This window comes from Xyrauchen texanus, chromosome 46 (assembly GCF_025860055.1).
Source record: "Xyrauchen texanus isolate HMW12.3.18 chromosome 46, RBS_HiC_50CHRs, whole genome shotgun sequence".
In the NCBI taxonomy this organism is placed as follows: domain Eukaryota; kingdom Metazoa; phylum Chordata; class Actinopteri; order Cypriniformes; family Catostomidae; genus Xyrauchen; species Xyrauchen texanus.
In genome coordinates, this window is record NC_068321.1 from 25,053,968 (window position 1) to 25,071,412 (window position 17,445).

General features: G+C 39.1%; 1 protein-coding gene across 1 annotated transcript in view; it reads left to right on the plus strand.

The window, feature by feature from the left end:
- The window catches only part of LOC127638291 (ankyrin repeat domain-containing protein 26-like), a 46,907-nt gene that overhangs the window by 26,981 nt on the left and 2,481 nt on the right, over positions 1-17,445 (plus strand). The window contains exons 27-43 of the mRNA XM_052119763.1: positions 179-392; positions 698-881; positions 1,136-1,282; positions 2,110-2,496; positions 2,757-3,338; positions 3,965-4,117; positions 5,145-5,320; positions 5,767-5,860; positions 6,738-6,761; positions 7,015-7,092; positions 7,198-7,332; positions 9,414-9,526; positions 10,009-10,150; positions 10,967-11,257; positions 12,533-12,768; positions 12,994-13,243; positions 17,329-17,374. Of these exons, the coding sequence (XP_051975723.1) occupies positions 179-392; positions 698-881; positions 1,136-1,282; positions 2,110-2,496; positions 2,757-3,338; positions 3,965-4,117; positions 5,145-5,320; positions 5,767-5,860; positions 6,738-6,761; positions 7,015-7,092; positions 7,198-7,332; positions 9,414-9,526; positions 10,009-10,150; positions 10,967-11,257; positions 12,533-12,768; positions 12,994-13,243; positions 17,329-17,374 (3,252 nt within the window). The remainder of the gene's footprint in view (positions 1-178; positions 393-697; positions 882-1,135; positions 1,283-2,109; positions 2,497-2,756; positions 3,339-3,964; positions 4,118-5,144; positions 5,321-5,766; positions 5,861-6,737; positions 6,762-7,014; positions 7,093-7,197; positions 7,333-9,413; positions 9,527-10,008; positions 10,151-10,966; positions 11,258-12,532; positions 12,769-12,993; positions 13,244-17,328; positions 17,375-17,445) is intronic.

Below are 17,445 nucleotides of genomic sequence, written 5' to 3' on the forward strand. Positions count from 1 at the left end.
ATTACTGAGAATGCCATTAAGCCTCCTGAACTATGAAAGTGCAACTTCTGAGCAATAAAAATGTTTCTCTGGGTCCTGAAATATATGTTCAGATCTTATAAGGGCTATGCTATTGCACTTGACTTGATCCACTAACCAGTTGTCAAATGATACAAATAGTTTTGTGTCCACCCTGCAGACTCTGTAAGTGTTGTGAAGCTACAGAACATGTTTCATGAGTACGAACGCACCATCCAGAGAGAGAGAGACAGACACAGCCGTCTGGCTGACAAGACCTCTCAACTGGAGCAGGAACGCAATGAGCTGAAGATCCTGCTGGATGAGATCAGAGGCAGCAAGTCCAGCCTGGAACATCTCAAACTGGAGCTAGAGACAGACATGAACAATCTCAAGTGAGCTTAACTTGATGCATGTGGGTTGCAATTTTTTGCAAACAAATTGCAACTTTCATTAGTACACTAGCATATAGGTTTCAAAGCATAGAGTAAAAGCCACAAAACTCCAGTTTTGATTTCATGGGGTCACGTGATCATGGTTGTTTTTTAATGAGACGTCTTGTGAACGTCAAAGTATGTCTACTTAGTACATCCAAGTCTATTATTTCAAAAAGCCAATAGAAATGCTATATTACATGATATGACCCTTTTACCATCACAAGTTTTGATAGCTAGACTTTGACTCTCTCTGCTCGTGTTAGGTTCCTGCTGAGACAGGAGCAGGAGAAGCATCAGAGTGCTTTGATGCTATACAATAAAACCCGTGAGCAGCTTCAGAGGAAAGAGGACCAGCAGCGGGCCGAAGCCGAGGAGAGACACAAAGCTGAGCTAAGAGTCCGGAGTCTGGAACTGGAGATCAGAGCTCTGAAGAACAGCATCAAACAGGTTACCAGCATCACACTGTTGATGTTACTGTTGAAGAAACCAGCTCATTCCAGCTAAAGATGCTCATGATGGTTTTTGTAGTGACTTTGTTGCCAGTGGTTCACCAGGTCAAAACCAGGTCCATAAGCTGATAGTTCAGATGATAAACCATCTAGTCTAGCTTGGACCCATTTTAATGATCAGCTTGGACCAAACCATCTATAACCAGTTAATCGTGTTTCTGATTTTGTTGATGTGTGCCTGTTTGTGTTTAGCTGGAGGAGGACAGAGATGAGTCTCTGCGTCTCCTGTCGCATGAGCGCAGCGCTCGTGCTCTACAAGAGGAACTACTCACCAACCACCTGCGCAAGCAACAGGACATCGAGGAGGAAAACCTGCGAAAACTCAACAAAAGCAATGAAGTATAACCTTCCAAATATTGCTAGCTTTATAAACAGTAATGACTGTTTCTGTTTCTGTTTGTCAATTCAGAATACAGCTGACAGTCATTTCCGTTTACACATTCGGTGACATCACACTCACATGTGCAGTGACATCATAGCTTTACATTCAGAAATGCAGTGATGTCATATTATCTAGTGACATCATAGCTTTTGTGATGCCATAGTATCCAGTGACATCATAGCTTTACAGTCATGACGTCATATATGCAGTCATGTCATAGTTTAACAGACATTTATGCAGTGACGTCATAGCTTTACAGTCATCTATGCAGTGACGTCATAGCTTTGCAGTGATGTACGCAGTGAATTCATAGCTTTATAGTCATATATGCAATGACGTCATAATTTAACAGTCATGCATGCAGTGATGTCATAGCTTTATAGTCATGTATGCAGTGATGTCATAACTTTACAGTTACGTATGCTGTGTCGTCATATCATTACAGTTATATGCAATAGTGTCATAGCTTTACAGACAGTTATACAGTGGCATCAAATCTTTACAGTTGCGTGTGCAGTGACATCATAGCTGTACAGTCATAGTTTTACAATCACATGTGTAGTGACATCATAGTTTACAGTCATATATGCAGTAATGTCTTAGCTTTACAGTCATGTATCTAATAATATCATAGCTTTACAGACACATATCTAGTGACATTATGGCTTTATAGTCACGTATGCAGCGATGTCATAGCTTTGCAGACAGGTATACAGTGATTTTTATAGAATTGCTGTGTTTTTTTCATCATTTTAAAGTAGTTCATTGTTAATATTATGCTCAGGCCTTGTCTCAGCTAACCGAGGCTTCAGACCGCGAACGAGAGATGCTGCAGCAAATTCGCAGTCTTCAAGATGAGCTGAACGGTGCTCGGGCAGAGCTGGACCGCTCTCAGTCTCATTGCCGACAGGAGGAGTCACGACTGGCCGAGGAGAGAGATGCCCTAAGCGAGAGGCTTGAGGACTCTCGTAGGGACCTGAAACATAGTGAAGAGGCCTTGGCACAGACCGTGTTCCAGTTCAACGGGCAGCTGAGTGCACTGAAGGCCGAATGCTCAGTAATCACAGCAAAACTGGATCATGAGAGGCAAGTGAGGCAGCAACTGGAGGCAGAGGCTGAGGTGAGCCGGGCACGACTGCAGGGAGCACTACAGGAGGCCGAGAGATGTCAGGTTAGAATCCAGACAACTTCATTGGTTTATCTTGAATGTTCTTTTTTAAAGCTGAAATTAGTCATTTCAATGCCACTATTAGCACTAAATGAAATAGGAAAATTATACATTGTTTGTTAACAGATTCCTGAATACTGCCTCCAACTGCAATTGGTTCAACAAACAAATAGTCCCACACCAAACTCATAGCATTGTTGAGTCAATAGTGCTGTGTTGGGCTGGTTTAAAATGATATGATTTCATATTTATTATCCTCACAGGCGTCACTTACAGATGCAGAGCGCACACTTCAGCGAGACCGTGAGGAACACCAGCGTACACAGGAAAAGCACATCTTCGAATCCAACACCCAACGCGACACCATTCAGTCCCTCTCGCAGAAGCTCAGCAAGGTCGAGGTGCTCGCCAACAGCCTAGAGAATGAGTGTCACCGCAGCGCCTTGGCCATTACGGAGAAAGGCGTCCTGTTGGAGACACTCGCCCGGGAGAAAGACCAAGCCCTGGCCAAACTCAAAGAACTGGAGGTGGCGATATTGAGCGAACGCGAGCAGGCCAGCCGTGCCGGAACGAAACAGGAAACCATGCAGGAGAGACTCGCACAGGCTCAGAGTGAGAGCGCTCTGCTACGACAACAGCTGGAGGAGGCGCTCAACAAGGGGTTGGCGAAGGACAAGGTTGTTACAGACGTGCACCAGAACTTCACTGAGATGCTAAACCAGTTACGTGCGGACGGAGAAGAGAGAGTCCACCTGGTGGAGGAAAGAAGCAAAGAGCTGGCAAAGATGAATAGCGAGCTGAGAGAGCAAAACTATAAAGTAGAGCAAGAGAAAGCTGAAAGAGAGGTTAAAAAACATCTTTTCACTCGCCCTCATGTCGTTCCAAACCTGCTTGACATAATTTTTTTGGTGGAACACAAAAGGAGAGTTTTGGAGAATCTACACGTAGCTATTTTCTGTACAACAACAGTTCATTGTGTACACATTTTCCAAGCTCTAAAAAGGACAACAAAGCCTCATATAAGTATCCGTGAGAGTAGTACGTATGACTCGTGCACTATATTTCAAGTCTTCTGAAGCCATACTTTGTGTGAAAAATGGGTCAAAATTTAAGTCGTTATTCATTGAAAGTCTTGCCCATCTGCCATAGCTCTCAAATTACAAATATATTATCAGCGAATAACAGCTTAAGTTGTCACACAAGGCTATCATTTGACCACTATTATGGTGCTTTTATGGTCTTTTTTTTGCACTTTTTGTATCATGACAGTCTTTTTGTTGTATGGAAAGTGATGCGTGAAGATACTTCAGGATACTCATTTTGTTTTCCATGGAAAAACAGCATACATGAAAAGGGTGTACATAATGACAGAATTCATTTTGGGGTAAATTATTCCTTTAAGTCAAATGAAATTGGGTATGAATTTAATAGTGTTCAGTGAGAGAATGAAGTTGTTGTTTTTCATTATCAGAGTTCTCTGAGACAGCTTCAGCAGGAACTTGCTGACTGTCTCAAGAAGTTGTCCATGTGTGAAGCCTCTCTGGAGGTCAATACGCGATACCGTAACGACCTGGAGGAAGAGAAGACACGCACACTCAAAGACATGGACAGACTGAAGGGGAAGGTACATCAAACATCTTAAACTTCCTGAAAAATGTCTAATGATGGTGTGGTGGTATGTTTTTGGATTTTGACATTCATTGTTTTTATGTGAATATAAACTATATATATATATATATATATATATATATATATATATATATATATATATATATATATATATATATATATATATATGTGAATATATTTTTATGTTGCATTTCTAGTTCAACTTTATGTGTACTTCAGACCTTTGTTTTATTGGACGATTAAAACTAGCTTCATACCATGTGACACACATTTGGTTTTCGAGCATTGAAAAGGTGTAACATTTAAAAATGTGCACATGTTGCCAAATTGAGAGCCCCATATCTCTGAGATTTAACCATATAGGGCTTAAAAAATTAAGATACAAAAAGGAAAGTTTGTTCTGAACCAAAACCTAAAAGCATATTGAAATATCTTTAATACTTCTCGAGTTATATGCACTCAAACTATTGAAAAACAAAACAAAAAGTGCTTTTTTCACTCCATTGCTGCAGCACCTTTTCACCCTCTGTCTGAAACACTCTGTTTTAGCTCCTGTATCTTTAAATCCCCCCTTTCTGAAAAGCCCAGTCTGCTCTGATTGGGCAGCTGGCCCAGTCTGTTGTGACTGGTCAACTGCTTAGAGCGTGTCTGAAATGTAACGTTCCTTACCATAACTGAATTAGCCCTTGGTGGGCATTATGCAAAATGTGATACATAGCATCATAGCTAAGTCACGGAAGTAATGGCTGGGCTTTAAACCGGGTGTTTCAGGTAGGTGTTTTTCAAACTCCCTTTGGGGTGGACTTGGTGCTTTGTAACTTTGCAGACCTTTTACATGCACAGACAGCTATATTACACACTAAAGGAAAGGCAAAATCCCAAAAAGCATTATAGGGCCTCTTTAACTTTCCAATTATTTGAATTATGCTACAAAGAAGAGTTGTTTTTAAATAATTTTGTTTGATTCGATTCATCTTATACATTGATCAAAAGTGTTGACAGTGCTTGTGTTTTGACTCCAGCTCCAAGAGTCTGAGGAACAGTATGTCCAGGCAGAGAGACGCATCGGTAACCTAAAGAGCTCTCTAGATGAAAAGGAGCGAGAGGCCTGCAATACCGCTCAGAAACTAAAGGAGGCGCTAACTGCTTCTACCGGCAAAGAGCAAACAATTAAACAGCTGGAAGAGGCGGTGCAGAGGTACAATGACACTTAGGCTCAAGGGCGTAGATTTGGCTTGAACTTTGGGGGGGTTGCAATGTGAAGAATTTACATGTTTCCTCTGATCATGGTATAAATACTGGGGGGGCTGCACTTGCTTGTTTTGATTATTGATGGATTATCTCCCTCCCTATAACCCTCCAGAATCTATGCCCCTGCTTAGGCTAAATTCTAAATCACATACTACCATACTGCTTTTTTTATTATTTTTTGAAAGACACATCAGAAATAGTAGAAGAGTAGTATGGTAGTATGCAGAATTGTAGCATACTGCATACTACACAATATACACTGTACTTGCAGTATTCAGTGATCCACATTTCAAGGAGTTTATCTACATTCATGTAGTTAGCTACTAATTGAATTGATTGTTAATGATGTGTTAAAAGTGTAATACGGTTCATGTGATTATGATATCATGACAGGTTAGAGATTGAATACGCCAGACTAGAGGCCACGGCAAAACAGCAGAACAATCGCATCGAGGTGCTGCAGAAGGGAGTACAGGAGGGTACTGTGGTAAGTCCTGACAAATAAAAAGTAATTTAATACACAGGGGTTTGGTTTTACCTCTTTCTTGTGATCTAGAAATATTGTGTTTTCTATGTGACTAATATCTGATTAATCTTGTCAGAAACTTGTTTTACTTTTAAGGAATGTTCCAGGTTCAATACAAAATAAGCCACAGGAAATAATTTCGGGGGGGGGGGGGCACTTGTCATTATATTCACAGTTTACACATCGTTTATTATTTGCAAACAGTAAAAACATTGCAATTGTATAGATTAGCTGATCAATTTACAGTGTAAGGCTCATCACTTGCCATTGTCAGTTTGCTCGTTCCTGTTGCGTGTCCTCAAACTGGCAACCCGTGTGAGCTTCGAGTCTGTGGAGGAGGGGGCGGTCATTGATCATTGTTACCTATCAAAAACAGGAAAGCAATGCTTCAAAGCGGCTAGTAGTCATTTTTATTCAGTCAATTCCAACTCTACACTACTTTTAATGTGTGCGCCAGAAGTGCGCATATTTTTATGTCAGTTGAAGTTCAGTTGAGATGTAGTCTATAAGTGGGAGGGCTCGGTTCCTGCACCCCTGTCGCTCAGTTTGTATAAACAAACAAAAATTGTGCATTTACAATGAAAGTCTATGGAGCAAGGTATTGAATGTTTCAAAAAGATAGTCACAAGTACACTTGCCCCATAGTCTTCCATTGTAAGTGCATTACAGCAAACATGATTTTAGTTTATTTTTACAAACTGAGGGACATTGATTGCTGTGGTAATTGACAGCATGTATCAGAAATGGAAAAATTAGGTATTTCTGTGGGAGAACCAAGATAAGAGAAAATGGTTGAAATTGTAAATGTGAACTGATGTTCAAGTCGTTCTTTTCACAGCTATCAGATTCACCTGGAGAAGGGGTTGGTATCAAACATCTGACTGGTTCTTACTCTCAGTGATCTTTAGCTGGATTGTTTGTGGGATATTCTCTTTGTTTTGGTGGTGGTGGTCTTTGAGATTCATTTTCATTAGATTCTTATATTCCTGTATTTCTGGTTTCTGGGATCTAGAGTGTTGGTTTGAGATCTAAATCTTTCATTTAAATCTGCGTGAAGCATGTTGTTAGAAAATAATTTGGAAGCCTTCTTGACATCTGTTTGTGGATGTTCTCAGGTCAGAAATCGTTTGGAAGATCTCGTCTCAAACCTGCAGAGCAGTAAAATGACTCTAGAAGAGCAGCTCAACCGAGAGGTACGAAATTAATAGAGAAAATGAAAGATCAAGAATATATTTAAATATTTGATAAAAGTATTGATTTCTGTCGAAATTGAATCATGGTTGTGGTTTTCCGCTCAGGTGCAGAAGCAAAGTATGTTATCTCATAATGCCCAGGACTCGCAGGCGCTGTGGGAGGAGGAGCTAAAGGGCCGCTCGCGACTGGGACTCCGCCTCTCTGAGCTGGAGAAAGAGAAAGGAGAACTGACCAATCAGGTGTCAGAAAGAAATATTAACATCCAATCAAAATGCATTAACACCTGGTCATATATACCTTTGCATGTTTAAGACTTATTAAAACGTTATTAATGGTTTTTGACTTAATCAAAACTGCTAAATTAGCACATACACAGATGTTTGTATAAAGAAATCCATTCAAGTGCTGATTTTCAATTCATAACATTGTTTTGAAATTAATTGAAAGGCACTTTTCATTTACCATTTATATATATTTATTTTTAGTGTTGTAAATTTCCATGTAGCTTACCACCTATCTTAGGTCATGCAATCAGTAAAAAACAATTTCACTATTTTTAATGACCTTTTTAACTTTAAAATTGTTTAAATGGTCATGCTGTGTGACAAATATTTTTTTTAAAGTACTATTATTCCATGTAATATTCCAGCAGGAAACCGATGGAGTGCGTACTCCGGGTAGGGAAGGAGGTATTGTCCCAAGTGAAGGAGTTCAAGTACCTCGGGATCTTGTTCACGAGTGAGGGGACAATGGAGCGGGAGGTTGGCCTGAGAATCGGGGCAGCGGGGGCGGTATTGCACTCGCTCTATCGCACCGTTGTCACGAAAAGAGAGCTGAGCCAGAAGGCAAAGCTCTCGATCTACCGGTCAATTTTTGTTCCTACCCTCACCTATGGTCATGAAGGTTGGGTCATGACCGAAAGAACTAGGTCGCGAGTACAAGCGGCCGAAATGGGCTTCCTCAGAAGGGTGGCGGGCTTCTCCCTTAGAGATAGGGTGAGGAGCTCAGTCATCCGTGAGGAGCTCGGAGTAGAGCCGCTGCTCCTTTGCGCCGAAAGGAGTCAGGTGTGAGGTGGTTTGGGCATCCTTACCGCCTCCCTAGGGAGGTGTTTCAGGCACGTCCAGCTGGGAGGAGGCCTCGGGGAAGACCCAGGATTAGGTGGAGAGATTACATCTCCACACTGGCCTGGAAACGCCTCGGGGTCCCCCAGTCAGAGCTGGTTAATGTGCCTCGGGATAGGGAAGAGCTGCTGCCCCGCAACTCGACTTCAGATAAGCAGTTGAAGATGGATGGATGGATAATATTCCATGTAGACTTAAAATTAGTTAATACATTTTTTTATTATTAATTATAGCATGTCACAATGCAGGACTGCTTTTTCTATAATTGTTATTATTTTTAATATTTTAATTAATATTTTTATTACTTAATTTTTATTTCTTGAATGATTTTAAAATTGACTATTTTTCTCTCATTTTTATTTTTATTAGAGGTCAACCAATAGTGGATTTTGTAGATACCAATAACTAAGCGGGTGGAAAAGGCAGAAAACTGAGTCATTTACCAATCATCATTTTTATATCAATTTATTGAATGTTAAGAACAATTATTTGTCTTAATGTGACAGACACAGACATAGATGCAACAAGTGACCGAATGAATACAATCCCAGATGCAGTTTATTTTGTAACCAAAATCCCAGTAATAACCATAAAACAATAAATAAGGTTCGGTTCATAACGACAGACTTTTAACTGTGAATAAGCCCGGAATACAACAGGGACTCTTATTTTGAAAAGTCTGTGCTACCAGCTCACACAAACACACAAAGGAAACAATCATGCACTCTTACAATCTTCTACAATGTATTACAGTAGAAACAAAGTAAACATTGTCAAATCGGCTAATAAATACTGTATTACCATTAAAAACAGCAGATCATCAGCGATCCGGTAATAAAAACAGACCTTTTCTCTCAGTCAAAATCAACAACAACATGAACTTATGATTAACTTATATCTACTTAACAACAAAACCTCTTCGGAGCGTTCATTTTTTATAACTGTATGAACCATATCGGTTACTATCAGCTTTTTGCCGATAACACATAGTTCAAATAAGCAACTATCGGCACCGATATATCGGTAAAACCGATGCATTAATTGACCACTTTCTATTTATAGCGATTTACCATCGAGCAGTAAATGTGCTATGTACTGTAAATAAACTGGACTTGTTTGTCTGTTGCTTTGTTTTTAACGACAGAGCTTCTCACATCCCTGAGTTTCTAACAGCTGCATTCTCTCTGTGTGTGTTTCAGATGGAGCTTGAGAAGAAAAAAGCCAAAAAGCTGTTAGAGCAGAAGAAGTCAGTGGACACTCGACTGGAGCAGGAGATGCAGAGAAACACTGACCTTCAGAAAGAAATGTACAGGTGACCCTTTAACCCTAAACCCTGACCGCTGCAGCTCCATTCCTGTAGATGTGTTTGAGTATGTAGAGAAGCCAGCAATGTGCTTCCTTCTGTCTGTGGATCTGTGAGATACATACTGCTTTTTAAACGTGACACGCTTTGTTTGGTTAGTGTTTTCATGGAGTCAAGTTTGGATAAAATTGATTTTAAAGTTAACATGAAACCAAAATGAACCTTCGTACATATTTGTGCTCTTGTGTGCCAAACGCTGACTTCAAATTCATGAATGGATACTAAAATCTCCTTGTATTGCAGTGCATATCATACATTTGTTTAATTAAATTAGGGTTGACTCCAAACCTAGCTGCTATAGTGCTGTTGAATGAGATACAGTCTGTTGTGTAGCACTAAGTACCCCGATGCATTACAGCTTAAATTAAACAGCAAATGATAAACCAATAAGAAATGGTTATCTTAAATAAATCTTGTATTTTGTGTGTCAGGTTAAAGACTCTGGTAAAGACGGCTAAGAAGCAGCTGCGTGAACATGGTGCGGGACAGCTGGAATCTACTCTGGGCAGCTTCAGAGGAGACGTGAGTCACAGACTGGAGACAGAGAGTGTTGTCAGCCGCATGAAGACTAAGGTACATAATCATGTCTCTGGAGTCACTTAAGAATGATCTGTCTAGTTACAGCAATGTTATGATTGATTCTCACTCCCATATTCTCTCAAGATCTAGGCTGCATCCCAGCTTACGTAAGCTACACACTTAAATTATGTACTTTACTGGTGATGGAAAATCAAGTCATAAAAGTATGTTGTGATACCACATACCTGTTATTACACCCCTGGTACACCCCTACTCTTTACAAGAAGTGCCCTGGGATTTTTAGTGACCACAGAGGGTCAAAACCTTGGTTTAACGTATCATCAGAGTGACGAGCTCCTGTTTTTAACATACTATGATTTGGGACGCAAAATTCTAATTTTGCATACTAATTAGTGTGTATAGTATGCAAATTCATCTGTGTACTTTAGGCATGATTTTTGACCCTAAGGCCTCCTGTTAAGACTAAGTAGATTAAAATAATCACAGTTACCGGTGATTTAGTGATCCCAAACGTTTAAGAACTATATGTTTTTCTATAGCAACAAAAGTTGTTGAAAGAATTTTCCTTAAACAAAGAAATATGATGAGGGTTTACATGTTTTACATTTAGATCTTTAGCAGTTTTTAACATATTAATTCACAAGTTAGACTACTTCGTGCAACCTCCTTTCAAATTTGCTGAGGCCCCCTAGTGGGCTCCAGCTTCCTGGTTGTGAACCACTGGTCTGACGTATGGATGCTTGTTTGAGTCTACGTATTGCTCTGTTCTCCTGTTTCTCTTTTGTTCACCTCTTTGTGCCCATTTCTGCCACCCTTTACTCTTTACTCCATCCATCTCTCCTGTTGCAGGTGGATGAACTTCAGTCTCAGTACGAGCGGGAGGTGTCTCGTTGCTCCCGTCTGGAGGAGGTAAACCGGCAGCTGAAGGAGAAGCTGGTGTCAGCGAAGAGCCTGAGCCGCAGTCATGAGCAGCTGGAGCGAAGTAATAGGCAGCTGGAGGAGGAGCTGGCCCGTCTGCGCAGACAGCTTGAGTCTGGTGTGATGGATCAGAGTCAAGCCGAGCAGTACCGCCGCGAGACGGAGGAGAAAGCGCGACAGGAGATCAGACACAAACTGGAGGAGGTTAACCTCTTCCTGCAGGTATTGTAAATCAGTGTGAATCACAGACTCAAGATCGTCCACATTGTAACGTTGTGTGCATTTTTGTTACTTTGCAAGGTCAAAGTGCCATATGCAAGTAATTATAAAAATAAATAAAAAACATTGTCCAATTGAAAAAACAATGTATGAACAATATTGTGCTGACCCTTTTATTTTGTTTTTCGATTTGTTGTGGATTTTTATTTATTTATTCTTTTTCGTTTTTTGTTTAGATTCATTCCTTGTTTTCTTTTTGTTTCATTTTGTTGTTTTTACTTTTTTGTTTGTTTCATTTTGTTGTTTGTGTTTTTTGTTTTGTTTCATTCTTTTTGTTTTTGTTTAACTTTGTTCTTTTTTTGTTTTGTAGGGGTGGTTCTTTTTTAGTTTGTTTACTTTTGTTGGGGGGTCTGTTTTTGTTTGTTTCGTTTTGTAGGGGGTGGTTCTTTTTGTTTGTTTCATTTGGGGGTCTTTTTGTTTGTTTCATTTTGTTGGGGGGTCTTTTTTGTTTGTTTCATTTGGGGAGGTCTTTTTGTTTGTTTCATTTTGTTGGGGGTGGTCCTTTTTGTCTGTTTCATTTGGGGGGTCTTTTTTGTTTGTTTCGTTTTGTTGGGGGTGTTTTCTTGTTTGTTTCGTTTTGTTGGGGGTGGTTCTTTTTTGTTTGTTTCGTTTTGTTGGGGGGGTCTTTTCTTGTTTGTTTCGTTTTGTTGGGGGTGGTTCTTTTTTTGTTTGTTTCGTTTTGTTGGGGGGTCTTTTTTGTTTGTTTCGTTTGTTGGGGGGGTCTTTTGTTTGTTTTGTTTAGTTTTTGTTTAGTTTCATTCCTTGTTTTGTTTAATTTAGTTGTTTTTAAGTTTTGTATTTTGTTTCATTTTGTTCTTTGTTTTGATTTTGTTTGTTGTTCATTTTGTTTTGTTAAAATCAGATCAAAGAGATAAAAATTATCTACACAAGAAAAAAAATCAGGTCTAGTTTGAAAATGTACAATCGCAAGTTTATCTATGGAATCGAAATTACATTATAATAACCATTCCTAACATTGAGCCCACAATATAAAAATGTGGCTTTTGACCGAGAAAGCGGCCCTTGTGTGTTTCTGCAAGTGACACAATGCCCTATACTGTACTGCAAATATTTGGAAAAATATATTTTATATTGCAAAACACAGTTTCATGGCTGATTAAAATCTAATTATTGTTGGTATATTTGCTCATTATCCCACCACTGGCAGGTGTGGCAAAAAGTTAATTTTGTACCCCGTTTATTTGTTTCATCCAACAGACGCAGGCTGCTTCACAGGATGCTCTGGAGCAGATGAAAGCTGCTAACGAGGCGAGTAAGCGCACTCAGCTGGAGCAGTGCATCAGAGATCTGGAAGGTGAACTCAGTCGTCTGCGCAGCATTCAGCAGGACAGTCTGGTGCAGAGAGACTCCAGCCACACTGAACTGGAACGCTACAAGCAACTGTACAGTGAAGAACTGCGTCTCAGGAAGAGTCTAGCCTCTAAACTAGAGAGGTGAGAGTGTGATAGGAGTCCTTAAGATTATATATAAATATGATTCAATTAGCCAAATAAGATTATATTAACAAGGTACATAACTTTATATTAAACATCAAATATGTTTTTATTGATTGATTCTGTCACTTAGCATAGCATTTTCGCTTTCATTGAGGATGGAAATATTACTTGACACCAAAAAACAGTCTTGCAATGTGCTAAAAAGTGTTTTATAATGTGCAGGTCAAATGAACGGTTAGCAGAGGCCAACACTAAACTCCTGAGCGAAAGACAGCGCAGTAAATCTCTGCTCACCAGCAGTATAGTGAATGGCGGTTTAGGAGGTCCCACTCTGGATGTGGCATCTCTGGGTACTGTTGGGGCATACGGTGCCTCTCTAGGACCACTGAACAGGAGTCTGGGTCTTGCGTCCCCTCTGCTGGGTGCAGTAGGGGAATCGCAGAGCAGCCGTGTAGAAGCCTACCTGGCAAAGGTGAGCAGTGATACAGCACATGATACAGGTTTAAAGAGATGTCCAGCATGAAACCATTTCATTCTCATGTCAAATGGTGCGTTCACGTCATGTCTGAATTACCATAATTACGAGTTCCAGAATGGTTTGTGTCTTGTCGAACTCATAATTACAAGCTTAGGAATATATGAAACTTCCAACTTTTCCCTTATGAATGTTGTGATGAAACATAAAAGCAGTCACAATGGCAGCATCTTCAACAGTTGAAGTTGGTTAAGTTACAGCCTGCTTCACTCTCTTAGGGGCCGTTCACACCAAACACATTTTTGAGTCTGTGCTACTACAGTTTTTCAATAGTTTTTCTATGTAAACATGCACTAGACAGGCGTCTTGGACCGCTGCACTGCATCTCGCTGTTTCTTTCTAGGTACTTGCGCAGGAGCGTCACATTTTTAAGACACGTCTTGAGACACCTGCATTCTGTTCCATTCGTTGCACTGCATCTAGGTATTGCAAACACAAGAACACGTTTGGTCTGAATGGCCCATTAGATCGTCAACAGTTGAATTAACAATACATGGATTGAATGAACAAATATTTTTACAGTCTGAGGAGGCAAATGGCTAAGAATAGGTTTGTTTGTTTGCTTTTTTTATTTTGTTCTTTTTGTTTTTCGTTTCGTTCTTTTTGTTTTTGTGTTATTTTTGTTTCATTTTGTTCTTTGTTTTTTATGTTGTTTGTTTTGTTGAAGTCAGTGAATCTAATCAAAGAAATAAAAATGGGCTAATGAGGGGAAAAAAAATCAGGTCTTGTTTGAAAATGTACGATCACACGTTTAGCTATGAAATCGAAACGAAATCAAAGAAATATTCCAAACATTGAGGCCATAAAATAAAAAGATATTTTGTGTGAGCTGCCGTTTGACCAAGAAAGCGGCTATTGTGTAAAAAAGTGACACAATAACCTATAGAAGAAAAAATATATTTTATATTGCAAAACACAGTTTCATGGCTGATTAAAAACCATTTATTGTGTCTGAACAACAACTTTGATCTTCAGCTGTATGCTAGAGGAGATGGAGGTGAATTCATGTTGTCAAAATAAACAAAACTATACAATAAGCCAATATATTCCAAGTCTGAGGACATAAATAGTTTAGAGGCATCTTGTAATTATGATAATCCTGCCGAGACTTGAATGCAGCAAAAGTGTCACTATGATCAATACAATCTGTTTGAATGAAAAAGTATTGATAATCCCACAGAATGCTTTGAAGTAAGTTGGAGTACCATATAAATGCCATAGTACATGAATATGGCTATAATTCAGTACCATCTTAATTATCAAAGTACCATTAAATTACCATCTGATACTAGGATTGAACAATGGTAAGGACACAGTACTTTTTTGTAAGATTGGGCAAAAGGTTACAATAGAGATTACATTTAGTGATTCAGTGAATCAACAGGCATAAAATAGCAGTGATCTGCCTCTCACACTTCCATCTCTTCAACAAATCATATTTCTTCTCCTACAAATAATCCTTCTGTCTGTTTTTTCACCACTGCTCTCTGGATTCACAACCCCTTGTGTCTCTTATTTCTTCAGCTTCTCGCTCAAAAGTCTGTTTCTCATCTGTCCTCTCATCAGCCTGATACCTGAGCAGGTGTGTAGCTGTGTGCAGCACACTGACTCGCAGAACACACACATTTGCTTGTCTCTCTGCGTCCTCACACAGTTTTTTAGGGTTAAAAGGCAAGATTGTAGTGCCTATAGAAAATAATTTTTGTAATAGTCACTTTTTTTGGTCTGTTTTGTGGTATGTTCTGGGTGGTGCGCTGTGTTTTCTCCAAATATAGCACTTGGAGTTCAGTCTAAAACGTTCACATGTTGTTTCATCTCACCATAAATCCTTTTGCCAGATGGCTTGGGAGATAAAAAGCTTGTAAGATTGTTGTCACGTGCACAGGACGATCAATGGTTACGTTTACATGCACCCTCATGATGCGATTAAGGCTAATTTAACAACAGTTAACAAAACATCACAAAAGTTTAATGGCAGTTTCTTGCACTGTTTTCTAGAAGTAATGCTCCCCTGCTGCAGAATCTACAGACCCACAGCAAAAGTTGTGAATGTCTGGTCTGAATTGAATGTTGGTGAGATAAAAAGTCCATATTCTGCAAAATAATGGCAAGGAAACACGTCTTCAAATGCATTTGTACTTGTGGGTGGAACACAACAACATCCAGCACGTGCATTCCGAATCAAAACAGACAGATCAACCAGTGTAGTTAAACAAATGACTCTTATGAACTGATTCCTCTTAGTGAATCAAAACAGACAGGGCAACCAGTGTAGTTAAACAAATGACTCTTATGAACCGATTCTTTTTAGTGAATCAAAACAGACAAAGTTAAACAAATGACTCTTATGAACTGATTCCTCTTAGTGAATCAAAACAGACAGCGCAACCAGTGTAGGTAAACAAATGACTCGTATGAACCGATTCTTTTTAGTGAATCAAAACAGACAAAGTTAAACAAATGACTCTTATGAACTGATTCCTCTTAGTGAATCAAAACAGACAGCGCAACCAGTGTAGTTAAACAAATGACTCGTATGAACCGATTCTTTTTAGTGAATCAAAACAGACAAAGTTAAACAAATTACTCTTATGAACTGATTCCTCTTAGTGAATCAAAACAGACAAAGTTAAACAAATGACTCTTATGAACTGATTCCTCTTAGTGAATCAAAACAGACAGCGCAACCAGTGTAGTTAAACAAATGACTCTTATGAACTGATTCCTCTTAGTGAATCAAAACAGACAGCACAACCAGTGTAGTTAAACAAATGACTCTTATGAACCGATTCTTTTTAGTGAATCAAAACAGACAAAGTTAAACAAATGACTCTTATTAACCGATTCTTTTTAGTGAATCAAAACAGACAAAGTTAAACAAATGACTCTTATTAACCGATTCTTTTTAGTGAATCAAAACAGACAGCGCAACCAGTGTAGTTAGACAAACAAAAGACTCTTATGAACCGATTCTTTTTAGTGAATCAAAACAGACAAAGTTAAACAAATGACTCTTATGAACCGATTCTTTTTAGTGAATCAAAACAGACAAAGAGAAACTAAAAAAAATAAAATAAAAAAAAAAATCATTCAAAATGACTCACAAACGGACACATTTTCCTTATGCCAAGTATTTAAAGATACATATTTGCAACAAGATTTTTTTTGTTGTTGTAATAAATATTCATTTATAAAAAGCATTTAAACATCACATTTCTCAGCAATAATCAGAGTATTGGCAAGTTGCATGTAAACAGGATTGAAGTGGTTGGCCCAAATCATGTAAACATCTTAATCTAATTATTCATTATGATTTTTGCAATAATCAGAGTATTAGTGCACATGTAAACGTAGCCAGTCTCAGCTTTAAGGGCTTGTGAATCCTTCAAAGTTGCCTTTGTCCTCTCAATAGCTTCCCTGATTTATATCCCACAACGGTCATCCAGTTTAGAGGATTTGGTGGCCCCAAGCACTTTCCACTTCTTAATAATGCTCCAAACGATACTCAGAGGGATAGTTAAAGCCTTTGAAATCTTTACCCTTCCCCTAACCTGTGCCTTTCCATCCCGGTACCCTTTTGAATGCACCTTTCCAACCATGGTGAATTCTTGAATCCATTACCATGCACTACTCTGAATTTATTTACATTTCCAGAGTGTAATGTGACAAATGATGAGGATTTTGACAAGGTGTGATGACACTTTCTATAGGCACTGTGTATTGGTTTTATTTTGGTTGAGATTATATTTAGTGACTGTGGTTGAGCGTGCTGCTTTGAGGATGATTTGAGGACAGCATTTTGCTAGAAAATAATAAATTAGTTATTAGCCATATTCGGAATGCAATTCTAGTGTACTGCTTACTTACTACCATTACATGTAGTGTGTAATGGTGCATTTATATACCTTGTATGCAGAGACGGTTAGAGAAATGTACGAACCATCAGGCTGAGGAGAGCTGAAGTGTCTGGTTGAGATGAAGTTGAATGCGTTATCAGATCTGTTTGTTTGTTCCTATAACAGATGCACACAAAGCTGGAGAAAAGCATATCAAAAGAGTTGGACTATGGTGAGTCTTTTTTATATGTGAACTTATAATTTGACCGGCTTTTTGTGGCTTTATCATCAAGTTCGCAATCT